Source organism: Anser anser, assembly GCF_964211835.1.
Source record: "Anser anser genome assembly, chromosome: 5".
Lineage (NCBI taxonomy): Eukaryota > Metazoa > Chordata > Aves > Anseriformes > Anatidae > Anser > Anser anser.
Genome location: NC_139725.1, coordinates 22,962,476 through 22,982,468, shown reverse-complemented (window position 1 = coordinate 22,982,468; position 19,993 = coordinate 22,962,476). Strand labels below are relative to the sequence as shown.

The 19,993-nt window shown below is 36.7% G+C and overlaps 1 protein-coding gene across 4 annotated transcripts; it reads left to right on the top strand.

Moving 5' to 3' along the window:
• The first annotated feature begins 251 nt into the window (after positions 1-251).
• Positions 252-19,960, top strand: G2E3 (G2/M-phase specific E3 ubiquitin protein ligase). 4 transcript variants are annotated; one of them, XM_083837139.1, is made up of 18 exons: positions 252-396; positions 939-1,093; positions 1,957-2,011; positions 2,543-2,598; positions 4,121-4,218; positions 5,880-5,981; positions 6,498-6,622; positions 7,702-7,867; positions 9,035-9,141; positions 9,396-9,512; positions 10,473-10,597; positions 10,701-10,833; positions 11,503-11,628; positions 12,773-13,080; positions 13,647-13,828; positions 14,008-14,180; positions 15,045-15,244; positions 15,914-19,960. In XM_083837139.1, the coding sequence occupies exons 4-18, from the start codon at positions 2,565-2,567 to the stop codon at positions 16,144-16,146; spliced, it is 2,229 nt and encodes a 742-aa protein (XP_083693265.1). In that variant the 5' UTR covers positions 252-396; positions 939-1,093; positions 1,957-2,011; positions 2,543-2,564; the 3' UTR covers positions 16,147-19,960. The 4 variants fall into 4 exon arrangements, with proteins under 4 accessions (XP_083693265.1, XP_083693268.1, XP_083693266.1 ...); XM_083837140.1 differs by having other exon boundaries at positions 270-396; positions 968-1,093; XM_083837141.1 differs by lacking the exon at positions 252-396 and adding an exon at positions 430-539 and having other exon boundaries at positions 968-1,093.
• Positions 19,961-19,993: the final 33 nt, after the last annotated feature.

Sequence of the window (19,993 nt, the reverse complement as noted above, 5' to 3'; positions counted from 1 at the left end):
GTAAACATCACATACAAAGCTTTAGCTGAAAAACTCCGTTTTACTATAGCAAACATTGTTATCACGACTGTGGCCTTGACCAGAGGCATAACAGGCCAAGACTGTGGCCTTGCAAGCGGGATAGCTCGAAAAAAAAAAAAAAAAAAAGCGCCATTGTAGGGGCCGTTTCTGCCTGGCGGGGCCCCTTTCCCCCCGAGTCCCCACACAAGCCCCCCAGCCCCTGACGCCCCCAGCCCGCCGGCTCGCCTCGGCAGCCCCCAGCCCGACACCGCGGACGGCGGGCGCGGCGCTGGGCGGAGCAGGGGGCGGGCACCAGGCTTCCGCGACGCCGGCGGATGTTGGGGTTTGAATTGTCTGTCAGTTAGCGGGGGCGGCTCCGGCTCTCGGCGGCGGCGGGTGAGTGGCGGCGGCGGCGGCGGGCCCGGGCTTGGCCCCGCCGCCCGCTGAGGGGCGAGAGGCGGCCTGAGGGGGGCGGCGGGGCCGCGCCGAGCGGGCGCTTCCCCCCGGGGGAGGCGAGGCGGGGCCGTGAGGCCGCCCCGGTGCGGGCGCTTGGCCGCGGGACTGAGGGAGCGGGCTCGGGCTGGGCGAGCCGCGGGGAAGCCGGCCCGGCACGGGGGGCTCGGAGGGTGGGGGGGGGGGGCGACCCCCGGTCACAAACGGCACGGGCTGAGGGGCCGCAGCCGGCGGGGCCGGGCAGCCCCGGTTTGTGCCCTGGGGAGAAGGGGTACCCGAAATTCTGCCTGTTACCCCGTCCCCCTAATTAAAACAAACAAAAGTTAAAAACACCTGACGTCCCGGGGCAGCGAAGAGTTCTAGAGCTTAACAGAACTGCTATCGCTGCGAGGACGCTTTAGCCCGTTTAGGCAAAGAGATAAAATTCTGTTTACGCCCTGGTTTTACAAGCACTGGGTGATAATGTGTGCCTGTCTTGCAAATAGGCTGACACGGGATCGCTTTGTCCCTGCAGAACTGGTGGGCAGGGCTTGTGCATGGAGCCCCAGCGCCTGCCTTCGCGTATCCTTTGACTTGCAAATTTGGGCTCTCGTGTGGGCTTCCCTGAGAGACTGCGAGGAAGCAGGAGGAATCCGCGGGTGTGAGTAGGGGGTGTTCGTTTGTTTTGCTGGAGCCGAGGGAAGGGAAGGGAAGGGAGGGGATGCTTTTCTTGTTTCCAGCCAAACGTGTTTTCTCCTTCTGTGGAGGAGAAATATGCTCCTATGCTCCTCTTTGCAACATAATAACGTGAAAAACTGGTTTTGGGTGGCTTTACGTGGAGTTTATTTATTGCACTAGGCTGTGGTAGATCCAGGATTGTGAAACTGGCAGTGGCCATTCCTGGGAAACCCTAAGAGAAAGGAAGAAGTATAAGCTGTGGGTTTTGTGTCTATCCCGTCCATCCCCATCCCCCCCGTCCCTAATTCAGCATCTTTATTTTTTATAGTTTAGAAAGGAGGAAATTTGTTTCTGGGAAAACTGCAACCATAATTTCACCTGACTGTTGTGTACGCTGCCACAACTAGACTGGTTGCAGCTTTGCATATTTTCATTTTAGATTGCTTTCTGGCAAATGTCTCATGTCACAGTATTCCATTTGCCTGTTACAAAGAACAGTACTACAGAACAGTTGCTTTACACCCAAGAGTTTCTTCGGCTCCCTTTTCATCTTTTTCACTCCTTGTTACAACCCTCCTCCTAAAACTCCAACCGAATGGCTGCAGGACTCTATTTACAAATGCTTGCTGCTGCCTGAGGATTGTTCTTAGAGCTGTATCTGGCAGTCATCTAAACTGAACCGTAGATAGCAAAGCTCCAATAGCTCAGAGTCTATCAGGCTTCCCCTTTGGAGGTGCGATCCGCTGCCTCCCAGCGCACTTGGGCAGGTATTAAGGGAATTGCTGATCTACCTGTGAGGTCAAGCATGGACTTGCAGACAGTGATCCCACGATGCTTGTCTTCCAGGTCTTATGTAAGGTGTCCTTCAGCTCCTGAGAGGAGGCAAGCCAAAGATCTACAGGTTTGTACCTAAAAGGGTTGTTTTACTTCACACTAGAGGAAGAATAATCATCTTAGGACAGCCTTGAAGCAGCGTGCGTTATCTTTTTTACTTTTTTTTTTTCCCAAAGTTGTTAAGGAAGTACGCACACAGTGAAGGCTAGTTCCCTACATATCTGTGTTTTTTTGTGATGTTGAAAATAACTACAAATGCTTTATGCGTAGGCCTACACATAGAAGTCCGATGTAGCAGCTAATTTTCCAAAGAGAAAATAAAGCATATTGTTAATATTTTGAGGAAATAAATAAGCAACAAGTAGTACGTTCCATTAGTGTGGGTGTATTCTGAATATTTGCATTCTGCTTTTTGAACTCCCATCTCTTGCAATAACAGTTGAATTCTAATAGTAGTTCTTTTGTTCTTGTTCCCATTTTAAAAACTTTACTGAGTTTGAGGATTTTTCTGAATTTAAAGTGAACTGTAAAAACAGTACATAGTGGACATTCTTAATGCACTAGATGTATTTAACTCTTCATATCCTTTTCATGATAGGCTGCTAGAAGAACTCACTAGAATGAGTGAAAGCAATTTTGACATTCAAAGTCCACGTAAGTAAGGTTTTTATCAAATAGCTATGTAAGTCCTGAATCTGCATATCTAATACCAATTATAAATTACTTTATTTGGTCTGAAAGAGCAGGTGAATTTTCAGTAATCAAGTTGTGTTGGAACCGCTTGTCTCAGAATGAAAAAGAAATAACTTGTAAACTTCCTTGGATTTGTGTTTGCTGTAATCAGAATACTTACAATCTTTTCTGCAGATGTTTTAAGAAAGTAACCTTGAAAGTTCAGCTGTCACACCTCATCCAGCTGTTCAAGATGTATCATTCAAGAAACTTCTTTAGGCTGAAGCAGTACCTCTTTCTTCTCTCTACTATGACTGTTCTTGATGTTAGAGTATCAAAAATGTACTTTTGTATATCTATTAAGAATTGAAGGGAAGAAACTCCGTGTCTGTGTATGTCCAAGTGTGTTGGTGGGTTGGGAACCCCAGAAATGGGGAAATCCCCCAAGGTTTTAGCTGACAATAATATTAGTCTCAAGACCTAGGATGTTTTGAAACTAGTGTATAGTTTTAAAGGTACCGTTAGCATGTGACTTGATAGTCATGATACCAGTAATGTTCTTCATAAATATTATCACACAGGTATACAAATAAACAGTTAAGCTGCTTCGTGGATTCTAAGGTGGTGACATCTTTGTATATTATGCTAAAAAAATTAATGTCATATATTTCACATATTTAGACATTCTTGACTGTTTAATAATTATCTGCAGGTATGTTGGGAAGAACATTTTAGTTGCGAGCAAAGTCAGCTTGTGAGTTTGTTTGGGTGATAGCTCTCTTCTGAATCAGCAGGCAGGTGGAACCTGTGAAGTGTTTTCATGCTAGGGAACTAGAAGATAAATAAACAGTACCCACTCCTTTATTTACTGTGGAATTCAACATTTCTCAAAGAGAGTTGGGTTATTTTTATTGGATCCCTTGAATTAAACATATCTGTGCTTAAATATATAAAAAAAATAATAATGAACAATGCATTGGACAAGTCCTAACACTGTAATCAGTTCTACAAGGAGTCTGCAAAGATGTGTCACTATATACACTTGTCCCAGCATCAATCATGTGAGCTTCAGTATCAGGCAATCTAGCTGGGTGTTAAATTCATCTCCGAGCACCAATCCTGCTGCCCTAAGGTGGCCCCTTAGCATTTGCATTCCAGGATTGCCACAAGACAATGCTGTGGATATTCCTTATCTCCTCACCAAGGAAAACTTCACTCCCTTACAGGGAGTCATTCCGTCTTGTCTCTGACTTTACTGCTCCCAGCCAGTTTAACCCTTTCTGCAGTCAGGCCTTCTTCCCCTCCATGCCAGATCATTCCTTGGGTCATGAATTACCATTGCTGAGAAGTGACAATTTGAATTTCCCCTTCAGTATCTACTGTCCTTTATCATGTAATCTACTTCAGGATGCATGCAATTAAAAGAGATGAGAGTTACTGCTTTACAGCTGATCCACAGTAATTCCAGTATGCTCACTGATCCTAACCATGATCTGTTTTTTAGCCTGCGTTCTCTGTGGATGGACAGACAACTGCCCTGAAAAGTATGGAGAAAAAAAGACCTACGTGGAATACAATCTCACTGTTCATTATTACTGTTTGGTAAGTATATGATACTGATCTTGAAGCTCATTTGTTTTTACCTGCAAAACAGTAAACACAAACAATATTAAATAGCTATAACTCATCCAAATATTTCATTATAAAGCTTGAACTGTCAACGTAAACTTGTAGCCTTGAAGGCTTGTATACCTGTTAGGTGCAGCAGATTAAATAAATAACCCAACAAACCTTTATGGTTTAAGATGAGGGGAAATGGCCACAAGTTGCGCCAGTGTGATATTTATCACACTTGTAATTTTCCAAAATGCATGTTCTACTTATACTACCTTCCAAACTCTAAACCTCGGATTTTTGCAGATGACTTAATAGGTTGGATATTAAATCCTTAAAAGATAAAGAAGAGTGGTGGAGGTTTTCTGGGGTTATGTAAGGATATTTTTCTTAAATTAGTTTTAAGCAGCTGAAAGGAATTTTAGGTCTGTGATAATCTTGTTAGTCACACGTAAGGCCAAATGAAAAGGTAGAATACATCTTTTCTTGGTGGAGCAGACCAACTAGGAAAGTGAATGCTTGCAACACTTGAGTATTATGATGATGTTAAAATATTCTATAAATCAGTGATTTGAGGTTTTGTTCTAAGAAACTTCCTACGGTTATCTTTTAGGCTTTGGTTCCCACCTCTTTAAAAACAAATGAACATGATTTTATTAAAACATTGTGAGTACTATATAACAAAAGAATTCTAGGGAAAAAAAAAACAATTAGCTGTGCATCTTATTTCATTGCCAAATATCCCACACTTGGAAAAATATCCTTAATCGGTTTTGGTATAAAATATCATGTGTATTAGACTAAAAGTATTGACAAAATCCTGTGATTAGAAAATGGTACTATATTGCAATTTTGCTTCTGAGAGAACTATAAAATGAGATTGGAAGGAATATAAGAGGTATCGAGCTATGAAACTCTTTAGTTATTTGAACTCTGTGATATAACTGCTTTACTAGGCAATTGTTTACTCTAAATTATTATCAAGCTCTTGTGACTTGCCAAGTTACTGGAATCTGTTTTTATCCAATTCTCCTCTAAAATGAATTACTTTTGCTCTTAGGTTGCACTTCAGTACGGATACTTCCTACTGTGCTTCATTATCTCCCCAGCACAATTGTCATTCATATTAACTAAACTAATTTAATTTTATTTCCTCTGAAGCTTTATTTGATGAAAGTAATTGTTTGACAATTATCTGAGTAGTCCCTATATTTTGAAAAGGAAGATAAAATACTCCATCTTGAGCTTTACAGTATTATGTAAAACTTTGATGTTATGAAATTATTTTCATATTACTGATTACTGTTCCCTGTTGTCCCATATCTGATGAATATCATCTAAGTGCGTAGATGCCTTGGATCATTTTCTAATCATTATGTGCATCTATAAACAGGGTTAGATTACCTGGCCATTTGCCATATCATCAGTGTAGAATACCATCAAGTGCTTGGAAATGTAAATTATTCGTGGCAGATTTCAGTGATTTTAATGTCAATGTATTTGGGGCCAGAAGGAGGCTATTCTGCTTTACTTAAAATGTTTATACAAGCTTTTTTAGATTAAACGTCTTTCTTCTACTTGACAAATACGGTGTAGGTAATTTTAAATCTTTAGGTAGAGGAATCTTTTAATGCTTTCTGTTTTCATAGTTGATGTCAAGTGGTATTTGGCAGAGGGGAGAAGAAGATGAAGGTGTGGATGGATTTTTGATCACAGATATTAGAAAAGAAGTTAACAGAGCTGCAAAACTGGTAAGAATGAAGTACTTGGTCTTTACAAGGAAAAAAGAGTAACTTCATTAAGCACACGTAGTGTCATCTGTGGGGTTTGTTTTATTCTCCAATTGGCAGTGTGTTAAGCCCATTCAAGCATCTGAATTTTACATATCACTAATGAGTACAGTGGGTTCCTAGAAGCCCAAAGCTATAATAAAACTTGCAGAATTTTTCTGTTATTATTATTTCCTCTGTGTGTTGCAGATTAATTAATGAGAGTAAATCATACATGCGTAATGCCTCATGGCATTATGCTGAGCCTCAAGCTGATGTGCTGTAATTTTAAAGATGCAACTAAACTATAAATACTGATAAAGTAATTTGTATTTCAGCTTAGAGGTAACTGTCAACATGCATATAAAAACAATACGTAATCAAATTCTGTAAAATAAGTATATATCTTCTCTTTGAAATATTCACAAAACACAAGTAAATAGTCATTTGTACTTTAGATGTTATTATTCTTTTATTTTAAAAACATATTCTTCCCAGAAATGTAACATCTGTAAGAAAAAGGGTGCTTCAATTGGATGTGTAGCTCCCAAATGCAAGCGAAGTTACCATTTTCCTTGTGGGCTACGAAAAGAATGTATTTTCCAGTTCATGGAAGACTTCAGGTAAGTTTGGTGATTTTATTGTGTGTTTTCTCATTTCAGTTCTATTTGTACAGGAGGTAATTGTTTTTTTCATTGTGGCCACTGGAGAGGCTGTTAGATTAATGACATCTGGATTATCTGAAGGGGAAGAAAAAGTCTGATTTGTGGAAAACACAAAGACAAAATTTGCATTGCTGAAAATTTACTTTATATGTACTAGTTATGCACTTTTAAAGAAGGAGAATGGTTGGCATTTGGTTTTATTTTCTTTGTTTGTCTACCTCCTGTGCGTTTGTGGAAATGGCAAGTAAAAAGCCTTATGTTATTCCCTTGGTTTGTCCTGCTTGTGTGTGAGGAGTCAAAATACACTGTATGCCATTCCATTGTGTTTCAAAACACAAGACTACTAGATCTGCTTATTAGAGGTGGACTGCAGGAGAAATGGGTTTAGTATCAAATATAATGGTTTTATGCTCTTTTACAATAGTCTTTCCAGCATTCTGGCTGTACTCAAAATACTTTTGAGTATGTTTTGATAATGTTTTCATTCTGCCTACCGTGAGTTGAGTTTGCAGGGTGGGTGCATTTAACTTTTAAATGAACAACTCATGGTTTAACATGAAGCCAAGCACATGTAAAAAATAATACATTTTCAGAAAGATTTGTTCTACAGCTGTACATCCTGTCTTACTTTGAAAATGGGGTAAATTTTAGAATTCACCATGCTACCTAGACTTTGTAGAACCATCGTACAAACTCAAAATTGATCCATTAATGTCATGGTAACATTGAAATATAGGAAGAAACTGAGGTTCTGATGACAGGAAACGTAATTTGGACCAAAAGAAATATTGACAGAAAGGGGGATATGTTAGCCCCATAATTTACCGAGTATCAGTCGGCAATGTGCTTCTTCCTTACTATTGTTCTATTGAACTGCCCTGTTAGATACATGATTTGTTTACTCCTGCCTCTTTTAGCTTGTTTCAAAGTGTTTAGTCAAAGGTATCATAGGAATTTCATTTTGCTATCTTCATTTTTTGTGAGGAAGGTTCTTAAAACATTGTTTTCATAAGGGAACCTTACATTGTTATTTGTAGATCTTACTGTTGGGAGCATAAACCAGTTCAAATCTTTCCGGATAAAGAATCTAGAGGGCCTTCACAGTGTACGATATGCCTGGATTTGGTTGAACATCTTCCACTGTACAGTGTATTGAAAAGTCCTTGTTGTAAAAATGCTTGGTTTCATCGAGAATGCTTGCAGGTAAGACAGGTTCTCCATTTCTTTTTTTTCCATGGAGTTCACATTTCCATTTTAAAAAACATGGGGCAATTGCTTAAAATTATGTAGAATTACTTAAGGATAATATCACATGGAAATACATTAGATTTCAAGAAAGATATTGAGGCCCTGGAGCGTGTCCAGAGAAGGGCTACGAAGCTGGTGAAGGGCCTGGAACACAAGTCCTGTGAGGAGCGGTTGAGGGAACTGGGGTTGTTTAACCTGGAGAAGAGGAGGCTCAGGGGACACCTTACTGTTCTGTACAACTACCTGAAAGGAAGGTGTGGGGAGCTGGGAGTCAGCCTTTTCTCACACATAACCAGCGATAGGACTAAAGGGAATGGCCTCAAGTTGTGCCAGGGGAGGTTCAGGTTCTTTCTTCAAAGAAAGAGCAGTCAGGCATTGGAACGGGTTGCCCAGAGGTGGTGGAGTCACCATCCCTGGGAGTGTTTACGGAAAGGTTGGACCTGGTGCTTAGAGACATGGTTTAGTGGGTAATAGTGGTGGTAGGGGGATGGTTGGACCAGATGATCTTGGAGGTCTTTTCCAACCTTAATGATTCTGTGATTTGAAGGACAATATTAAAATTGTGTTTAGGACACTAGTGTCTTACAAGAAGGAATTTTTTATGTTATTAAACATTTTTTCCCTGCTGTTTCTGCATGCCTGACACACTTCCAGGCTTTGGTTCTTTTTAAGAAATAAAGTTCCACCTAGGTAGCTGCCTTCTTGTGTGCTACCATTGTGTGCAGAATCTGAATGCTAAAAATGTCATTTGTCAATAATCAATTCCCTTTGCCTAAGTCCATAGTTGGAAAAAGTTATGAGGTTCTTTTTGTAAACTCATCCTAAAGCTAGCGAATCTGACTGAAAAGAAGGATTATTTCATTTATGATCCTGATTCTTGCATTTGAACTGTTGAGAGTGTTAGAGACACTTGTCTTCTAAAGGAAGAAAAAATATCACTTGCATCAAGGTCAAGTGGCATCATGATTGTCATCAGACTTAACATCCACACCAGGATGGTGTCCATGAATTTTATGGCTATAAATATTAAGACCTATATTGTCATTCTAAGGATGCTAGTAATTCAGTAATTGTTTTGGTTTTCTGTTTTTTCTTTTTTTCCCCTTTTTTTCCTTGACACAGTATCAAGCTTTGAGTGCTGGGATATTTTTCTTTAGGTGCACAGTATGTAATAACAAGGACAAATTTCAGGAAGAAATGTTGAGAATGGGCATACACATTCCAGAAAAGTAAGTAACTTTGTAAATAGTCAGTTTTATACAAACCTACTTTGATACCCAGTGTAATACAAGTCAAGTGAACCCTTATGGATTTGCTTAAGAGGTCACTTTTGTAGGTAGTTATGTTTAATTTCTGTGTTGCAAGATAATTACTTCACCCTAGGTTTTCTTCTTCTTTACCTCCTGGGGTTGTTTAGTTGTTGCTAGAATGTTACATGATCAGAAATACAGTTATAGTAACAGACCAGCTGCCTTGTTTATAGGGATGCGTCTTGGGAACTTGAAGAGAATGCATATCAAGACCTGTTGCAATGTTATCAACACTGTGACATTAGAAGATGTCTCTGCAAAGAAGGAAGAGACTATAACGAACCTGACAGGTATGACGTTTTTTCCAAGAAGATCACTTGGGGGTGGAAGGGGTAGTCCTAACCACTTAATGAGGCAAGGCTGTGAGCCATTCTGTTGCATGTGAATGGCAGCTAGAATATTGCTGATAGCTTGGAGAGGCTTGAGTGATCTTACAAAAGGCTTTATTCTGCTCTACTGTTTGCTTAATTTTTGATCAAGTTCATTTTCTGTATTGCTTTTCATTGCTTTATTTGTGAGTTTCTGAAATGTATGTTTTATTGTAATGAGTACTCAAAGCTGTCAGGCAGAGCTTCTACTTTGAAGATCCATTCATGTGGTAGGTTTTTCCCTGTAGGTGTTAACTACGCGCTGCGCAGGTTTGGCCAGGCATTGCTGAGTTCATTCGTGGTGTACATACTAATTGACTTAGCCTTTAACAGTTGTATCTTTTGGCTCCCTGTGTTTTAGCTTATATCAGTCATGTTCTGTTATAGTATATTTAAGTGAATCTGAATAAATCTAGACAAAATTCTAGCAGATATTTAAACACTATCACTAATGAAGAGTATTATTCAGAATGTGTAAAAACAATCAGATATGCTACTTTCAAGAACTCAACATTTTGGAAAGCTGAACAGTGGTTTCCTCTAAAAAAAAAAAAAAAAAAAAAAAAACAACAGACATTGCTGGCCAGCAACATGAGGACAAAATACTGGCTTTAAGCTATTGACTTCAAGGCAAGGCAAGAGAGCCATACTCACTCATACTTATTTAATACAAGGTGCTAGAACATGCGTAGTTGTTTTTCTTTGTTGTATCCATGAATTGTGAGTACATCTTGTCTGAAGAAAGTTCGCCTTATATAGTCTTACCAGATCGACAAATTATGCTATGTTATTTTAGTGTCTGGATTAAGTTTACTGTTGAATGCTCCTAGTTTTAATCAGTTTCATTCTTCTGTGTAATTCTAAATAAGTTTTTAATTTTAGTAAGTGGGAAATAAAGCGTTGCCAATCTTGTGGTTCCCGTGGAACTCACTTGGCCTGTTCATCTATGAAATCATGGGAGCAAAACTGGGAGTGCGTGGAATGCAGAAGCATCTTTGCAAAATCAGGTAATGTTAAAAATGTGATGGTGACTTCTTCAGATGGTAAACCTTAAAAGTATATATTTTACAGCTAGCAAATTCATTAAGTTGATATCATTTCACAATGCAGGGAAATACAGCAAACAGAAAAAGCGTTCTTTGGCTACCTCTGAAAAGACAGATGGGACAACTTGTTTGCTGGAAGAGCCATCTCCAAAGTACCCTCGGCAGTCACCTGGATCTCAACACAGCTTTCTTCTCCAGTGTGTAATTTTGTAGAAGAAAACATTATAATATAAAATAGTATTTAGTTATGAGGAGGTGATGGATTATTGTGTAGGAGAGACATTTTATAGTAAATTGCAAATTGAGTAAAGTCTGACCAAAAAGTTTAGTGATTGCAGTTATCCAAGTAAGGTATGAACACTGTAAATTTGTTATAGTTATTCATATTGGGTGGCATGCGAGCCAGTTTTTAGGTTGACAAAATAAGATCCTTGTAAAGGGAATATTTACCATTTACATGTAATGTTAAGTATACAAATGGCAAAACTTAAAGCTAAGGTTCCTTATCTGTATTTGTGCATGTTAAGTGTGCTCGAAATCTAGTTTACCAACGTTTTCATATAAATTGTGTTTTTTTTTTTTGTGCAGTAATAAAAGCTTATCAAGTCTGTAGAAATTAGTATTTTTAATTTAAATATCGTATGAGTCAGGACTTCCATCTCATAGATAGGATGCAACAAAACAGCAGATCCTAAAACCACTTCATAATAAAATGCTGACTCTTTCTGAAATTGTAATCCACGCACTGATGGACTTAATTTGAATAAACATACAAATGAGTTTTGGTACTGAAACAGTGGAGAAAGTATATTGCTACCTTCAAAAAAAAATCTTAAGCTGCTCTTGAAATATTTTTTTGCTTATAGATCACCAAAGATAATATGCCAGAACAACTTATCACCCTGCTCACGCCTAGAACTTCCACCATCCAACAGAACAACAATGTCCTTATCTCCACTGATGTCAAACAGGAGCTGGTCCCTGGGAAAAAAGTATTTTCTTCCTTTTTTTTTTTTTTCACATTGAAGAGTGATCTTAGCACATGACTTTGTACCTATTTCCTGCAGAACGTGGTGTGTGTGTCTGCATGTAGGCATAGTGACTATATGTACGTGTGTTTATATATAGTCACTAAGATACTGGATTGAGTACACTGAAGTCATAACTTCATAAGGTCTTCTGATGTTTCTAAATGCTAGGGGGGCAGGTTAGGAGAAAACGATACTTACTGAGAATTTTTAGGTTGGATGGCAAGGGAATCAAAACTCAGAAACATATTTGTCCTTGAGGAAGCGTGGCTAGGCATTCTTTAGAAACAATATTTTTTTTTTATTCCCCTAATTGCTTTTTTCAAATTAAACATGTCCTGAATTTTCAATGTTTTTGCATTTGCACCATAGAAATAGTTTGTGATTTTTGCTAAAATCAGAAATAAGATAATGTTTTAATGTATAATATTCACTCTAAGGATACAAAATTCTTTATCTTGTTGTAAGTACTTAATTTGTGAATTCTACCTGTAATATGTGCTAAAAACCCTAATGAGGGAATTAATTACCTACAGTATACAGGGTATTTTAAAATAGTTTTGGTGGCAAAGTTTAAAGACAAAAATGAAGGGGTCTTATTTAGGCTGGTGCTGTTTTTTTTTTAATGGGAATTGAAATATTTTTCTTCTCTCATTCAAATATATATTGTTATCATAATGACAAAGATGTAGATTAGTGAATAGTTGAAAGAGTATTCTAACTTGGTTACAAAACCTCTCTTCAAATGCAAAAAAAAAAAAGTATGCTCTTCAATTTCTCACTTGTCTCACATCGTTCAGACATAGAATGAAGGTGTGAGAATTGTTTGGCACCTTGTTGGTGTAACTGGATTAGCAAAATAACTATTCACTTTATGCTATGGTATATGCTAGCTCTTAGATATACTTTAACTCTGTGGTAGCAATTTATCTTAAAACTTGAAGAATCTACTCCAGATACTTTCCTGGTATAATTTAGGCAGAGCTTCAATATGCTAAACTGTTTAAAGAGTTTTTGTTTCTCTTAAAAGATTTTTGGTTACTGTCTGTATAACTATTGCTCATTGAATCATAAGTCTCATCCGGAAATTCATGCAATTTTCTTTTAGGCATTTAAGAACACAAAGAAGGGAAGTTTCCAGTATACTGAAGGAGTTAAAACAACAAATTAATACAAAAACTACAAGGCTTAACATCAATACAGAAAATATCTGGAATACTGCTTTAAAAGGATTTAGGCAGCGTAACTTCAGACCTACAAACACCATTGAAGTAAAGTTCACAAACTGTAAAAATAAATTAAAGACAGATACTTCTGGATCAAAACACCTTTTCTTCCAACTACTAATGGGACATCTTCAGAATTCATCATTGTTTGAGGGCTCTTCTGCAAAGAACTTGTCCCTTGATTCTCAAGGTACTTAAATGCTTTGTTCAAAAATAAAGAACTATGTAGCTTTAAAGGTTTTTGTCTTCAGCCAGTGTGATTGTTATTTTAAAATCAAAGCCATGAAGGTCAAATTGTTTTTGTGGATTTTCTTGCTTTCCTTTTCTAAATGTGCGGGGCAGTTGTAACACTAAACATTTAAATTCACTGCTGTTTACTTTTTAGAATAAAGCAATATTTGGTGTAGTTGGAAATCTTGATAACTAACAAGAGAAAAATACATCATCTATTTAATTAGACTCGGGACTGTTTTATTTTTGTTCCCTGCAAGTGAACTTCTTTTCCTTAAATTTATAGAACATTTATCTGTGATAACATGCTCTGTAAAGACCCAAAGCTAACTTCTTTGAGTTCTTGTGCTTCAAAATTAAATGTCTTACCGGTCTTACTGTTTCAAGCAACAGGAGATGGCAAACCGCACTGGTTGCATCTTCTAAAGTAAGAGTGAATTACATTGAGATTTTTTTATAAAAACTAAGAGGATCACAAAATGATTTTTAGGGATATATAGTAAATATATTTTGCTTCATTTTCAGCTCTAAAAGAGAATCTATATTTTGAAGCTGGGAAAATGATTGCAGTTTCTCTAGTTCACGGTGGTCCATCTCCTGGTTTCTTTTCCAAAATATTGTTCAATTGTCTTGTCTACGGTCCAGAGAATGTGAAGCCAAACTTGGAAGATGTTGCTGATTTTGATGTAGCGCAAACAATAAAAAAGGTAAACAAAGCTAAACTTATTGGGCAATTCTTATTCAAGTCTATATTTAGAGATAAGAAGGGCTTATTAAATGTGACTTTAGTTCAAATTAAAATGCTCTCTTTCTCTCCCCCTCCATAAAAATATGTACATATATACTCATGTAGTAAACAAATTCCTAACTTTTATCTTTGTTACAGATAAAATATGCAAATAGTCTGTCTAGCCTGCAGTCAACTATACACGAGTGCTATGATTTCCTTGCTGCTGCTGGATGTTTAAGACCTATAACAGCTTTGTGTGATAAGAATATGCTGGTGAATGACTTATTGACCCATCATGTAATCAAGAGAATTATTTCACCCTTAGAAAGGTTTGTTTGGGTTTGTGAATTTTCACCATTCCTCTCTTTTTCCATACTAAAATACAAACTAATATGTTGCTAAAACTGAATTTTACATGTTCCTGATTATTCTCTATTTAATTGAATGAAACAATCTGTAACTTTCGGTGGATCAAGTAGTGGTTGTTAAATAGTTTGTTAGTTAAACTGGAAGACCAAAATGATTATGTATCTAACTTTTGTCTTTAGTATTTGTTGTCTAGTCTGTTCTACTACTTGGTTGTGTTCTTTTTTTCCTTACTGTAAAGAGGGAAGTTTGTCATTCTACAGTTTATAACTGTCAAAGGCCTTTGCACTAGAAAATTTCTATACCCTATATTTTATGTTTTAGTTTTAATTCAGAAAAACTCAAATTTGAGCCTTAAATTCTCATCACTTCTAAAATTTAAAATGTTTTTTAAAGCTCTAATTAGGGTGTGTGTACCATTATGATGGTGATAATGCGCACACGTATAAATTGACCTATTTAAAATGTAAACACTGCATCGGCGTTCCTATGTACTGGTGACTCCAGCTAGGGGAGAGATTTGCAACTGTGGACTATATTTTGATTGGTCTCTGAACTTACTTGTAATCTAAATTCTTAATTTGCTCACTAAAAAGGTATTCGATGGTAGGTTTTTTTTAACAAATATGTTTGGATTTATACTGAGCGTTTATTCTGTTACCTGTGACAAATTTGAATAAACCGAATCTCTGAGACCTATGAAACACTAATTTAGAGTATGAGGATTTTTTTTTTAATTAACCTGTAGAGTAACTGGCGTTCAATTAGTTACCTACTGAGTTTCTGATGCATGCTTGGTCATTTTTCTTTTTCTTCTTTCCTCCTAGTTTTAGGCAAGGTTTGAAAACTCTCGGTGTGCTAGAGAAAATGGAAATGCATCCAGTTGCATTCTCTAGCATATTTTGCCACAAACCTGAAAGACTTTCAGCAGAAACTCTCTGTGATCTATTTACAATCCATTGCTCATCGGGTGTAAAGGAAGTTGGAGGTGCTGATTTTTGGATAGGTTATTTGCAAGATGTGGAAAGTAAGTAATTCCCTCCCCCATTCCCTGATCAAGGCATTTGAACTAAGGGGAGATTTAGGTTAGATATTAGGAGTTTTTCATTAGGAGTTTTTCACTCAGAGGGTGGTGAGGCACTGGAACAGGTTGCACAGAGGGGTTGTGGTTGCCCCATCCCTGGAGGCATTCAAGGCCAGGCTGAATGTGGCTCCAGGCAGCTTGCTCTAGTAGTTGGCAAACCTGCCCAGAGCAGGAGGGTTGAAACTACGTGATCTTTAAGGTCCTTTTCAACCCAGGCCATTCAATGATTCTATGATTTAATTGCTGGTATATCTATAGGGTTTGGTTTTCAGAGTTCACTGTGATAAATCAAAGATTTTTAGTTAAATGTCAATTCCTAATTGTTCCCACTCCCCACCTCTTTCTCACCAGTTATTACTTCTGAAACTGCACAATAAAACTGCTTAATACAAACTTGAGAGCAGTAATAAAAAACGAAGTGGTATAGAAAAAAAAATTGTAACCCCAAGTGGATCTTTCTTGCTACAGTCTTTTATTCTTCAGTCATGTAACTGCATGTTCATCTAACAGGGGTTCCCTGTTTTCACTTTTTCTCCTATAACACTTAACATGCAGTATATGTTTTATGGGTGATTGACAATGAATGATATAATCTGATTCTTTTTTTTTCAGGTGGTGAGTCTGTAGTGACGTTGGAGGATATTCTGTACTTTGTAACAGGTTCTTTTTCTATACCGCCTATTGGTTTTGATCCTGAACCGACTATTAAATTTCTGCATGTAGGTTATCCCATTGGAAACAGACTCCTTAATTGCTTAGAGCTTCCAATAACAAAGACATATGAGAGTTTTAAAAATAAAATGGAGTTCACCATCAGAAACACGCTCAGAGTCGAAAGAGAATGAACATTTTTGCTACTAAACTGATTGTTGGAAACTTCATTTTTTTCGGGGAGTGTCTGCTGGCAAGGTGCTATTGGATTTTTGGATTGCACGTTCTCTGCCTTTTCCCACTTGTCCTCCAAAGGCATGCTATAAGTAGTAATCTTCTAAAATGGAAAACTGTTTTCAAATTAAAATCTTTTTTTTTTCTTATTGAATCACTTTCCTGGTTTGAAGTTGGTTTTATGAGCCAGTAATCTCTTGCAGAAGTAATCAAAATAGTGTTTTGGTTTTTTTCTGTAGACTTAAATGAAATGTTACCAAATTGTAACATTCTAGCAGTCTCCTAGAAGTATGTTGATTGTGTTACGTACTTCAGCAATTTACTTCTCAAAGTCAAATAACTGCTGTAGAGCTTTGTCTTAAATCACTGTGATGCAGTTCTTCAGTTCGACATTGTTATTTCCAGTAATTGTTTTTATATTGATGATTCATTTACATTTTGGTTCTTACGAACCTATGAAATTTAGGAAACTTGAAGTCTTTAGGTTATTGTCTTTAGAGCGTTAAAATGCAATTGAAACTTGGAGAAAACCTAGGCAAAATAATCAGGTGCAAAGAAAATCTGGTTCAACTTGAGTTTCTTCTGTTAAAAAAAAATATTCTTTGGCATTTGCACACATTTCTGCATTCTACTGTTATATAATAGTTTTTTTTACTATTTTGGCTATACGTAAAATTAAAAGCTTGACGTAAGTCTTAAATATGCAACTATAAGTGATCTTTCAAAGTTAAATATAAAAGAGTAAGACTTAATGTTATTACATTTGAAATTATATAAAAAGTTTCTTGCATAGAAGTCAGTATTTTCATATGAATAAACTAAAACTATTTGTTAAATTTCAGTCTACCATCAAGCCTGTTGTCAGTGTCTGACAGTTGTCTAGATTTTATTCTAAACGCTAACTGTTCAATTTTAGGTGCATTTTGAGCAACTTCAACTGTGTAAAATGTTTTAATTCTGCAGTATTTGTATAAATAACATTAAGCCATAAAAGATCAGTAGTGAAATTCCTACACAGTAACACAATATTACTAGCACTAAAGCTATGATATTGAAAGAAAATTTAAGTACAACTTTAATTTTAATGTATGCAGGTCTCTTTTCTGAATTACTTTTTTCCCTTTAATATCAGCTTGGTCACCTATACTGTGTCCCAAACACAGGTTATTCTGGATACGTGTATAGATACATGTATGTATATATCTATATATTTTCTTGCATTTTTCAAAATACTGAAAAGTAAACATATGCTTTTTGTCAATAAAGCATGTTTTTAATTGAAAATATATAGGCAGGATTGCTTTTCTTTTGAATGTCTTGGCAAGAAAGTACAGTTAGTGTCCTGTATAAATGTGGTGGTTTAAAAATAAAATGAATCTAGGTTCTGGTTTATGGTTCATCACGTTTTCCTCTCATTAACAAATTGTATTACTAGATGCTAATTATGTAGCAGCATACTGCAAATAAAGACCTGTGGAAGTGACAGTGACTAAATTTGGGACTGTGCTGTAAGGTTAAAGACAAAGAAGCTGATGTGTATTTAAGTTACACAGGTCACTTAACAACATGTAGGTATTTTGAAATCTTCCTTAAATTGCTACAGTATCTCTTCATTTCTTGTTATACAGAACTATCTCTATCATTGGATAATAAACGTGCATGCCTACTGGTTTTTGCATTTCAAAGTATTAAGTTAATTGTTCAAAAGTTTTGCTCAATTACATCTCTTTTTTTAGCTACTTTGAAATAATCTCATCAAAAGTCCTTTCATTTGAGTTTTAAGAGTATTTTAAATTAAGGTAGGAGTAGTGGTGCTTCTCTGATTTTGAGCCAGAATCGTGGTAAAGTCCCTTTCAAAATGAACTTTAAGCTGTTAATGACCTCTTGCACAATATCCTTTCGCTTTTTTATATACTAAATATTTTCTCATTCTCCTGTGATCTTTTTCTCCAATAGTATGCCATGTCTGCTGCCTTTTCATAGTTTTTGAATGCCATATAGCCAATAATGTTTTTTAGATTCTCACTTGCCTTCAGAATAATGTTACCCTTACAAAGAAGGCAGTCTGTTGTTAATTGATTTGCGTAACAAGGACTCGTATTGTATGTTCATTTTTAAAAAATACAGTGAATCTCCTACAGATAGAATATTATGCTTTGAAAATGAGTAGTGTACCCTGTGCACTATTCTTTTATCTCTAATTAGAGATTAATGTCATCTATGATAAAATCCATTTGAAAACTTGAAGCAATTTCTTTAGCTTTACTGACTATCAGGTTTTTAATTGATATGGTAGGTCACTGAAGTGCAATACCATTGGGTAATTTCCTTATTTTATATAAATGATAACCAGAGGTACACTGGAAATCAGGCAAGTTGCTTATTTAAGTACTTCTGCAACGCAAGAAGAGTAAATGTGTGTATGCATTAGCTGTTGCATTTTCCTCTGTTTTTAAAGAAGGTTCATCCTTTATAAGATTTGACAAGACCATATGAGAACTATTATAGTCCTCTGTGTTTAACTGGCCAAAGAACTTTCACTCAGTAGTTTCTGCATCAACTCCCTAAGCTTCCCTCAACAATTTATACATAAAATAAGCTATTTCCTCAGGTGATCATTTTCTAGTAAGCAATACTAGGTTACTTTTAGTGTTTTTGGTATGGTCTCTTAATATATATATTATATAATTTTCAAAAACATGCTGTATTTTAGATATATGAAAGCCAAGGGATGGGAACTTTCTAACTTAATTTCATCCATGCAAAGGATGCTAACTAGAACCAGCTGTTAGCATTTTTAATGAAATATACTATTTTTTTCCTCATTATGAGTATGTTTGTACTTGAAGTCTAAAGCATCATGTGCTGCAGCCCTGACATTTTTCATTGACATGTTCAATCTTGGAATTAGAAGACTTCAAAATTTTTGGAGGTATAACTGAGCAGAGTGTTAAAGTCATTAATTCACAATCGCATTCTGCATATGCATTTAAAAATAGTATTAAAAAGTAATTCAAGTAGAAGGAAATGAAACTGGAGGCTACAAAATATGCTTTAAAGTTCATCTTGATTTGTGGTAAAGCATTTTAAAGCTCAAACTTTACTGTTTTTTACCTAAGGGACCTGTTAGTTGGATAAAAGAAAATTGAGATGTAATAACTTCTGGTATGTCAAAATCTTTGTGTATACAGCAAATTAATAATTGTCAAAATATTAATGTTTGTAAAAACAACGCAACCCTCTAATTTTGTATTGCATTAATGTTTTTAAGTTTATGGTAATTCGAGTGTTATGCAATGAAGTTTAACTTTGTAAATACTTCCAGCTCTAACTCAGTCGACTGCACCATCAGTGCCTGTAATATTGCAGCTTCAAGCAATATTATATGAGAAGTGTAGCATCAGTGTTGAAATACTAAATTGTGGGAGATAACTGTCATGTGTATGTTCAAAGTGCAATAAGGGGTTAAATTACTATTGTGTTAAATGTGATGTTCTTTACTGTTTTGCTTTTGTTTAATGGGTTTTAGCTTTAGAAGTGTTTATTACTGTTTTCTGTACTTCTGTTAGCTTCTGTTATACACCTTTGTATGCATCTATTGCATGTTTACCTCCGTATCTTTGTCAAAGGTTGAGTGGGGCTGTTCCTACCACGTTTCCAGCCTGTATGTAGATAGTGCGTCCTGTGCCCTGTAAGGCAGAGATGTGTGTACTTAAATACTCTACCTTTTTTTCCCCTCAATAAATTACTAAAAGCTGGTGCCTCTATTTGAAACACCTGCCCTTTCCCCGTAGTTAATTGATCGCT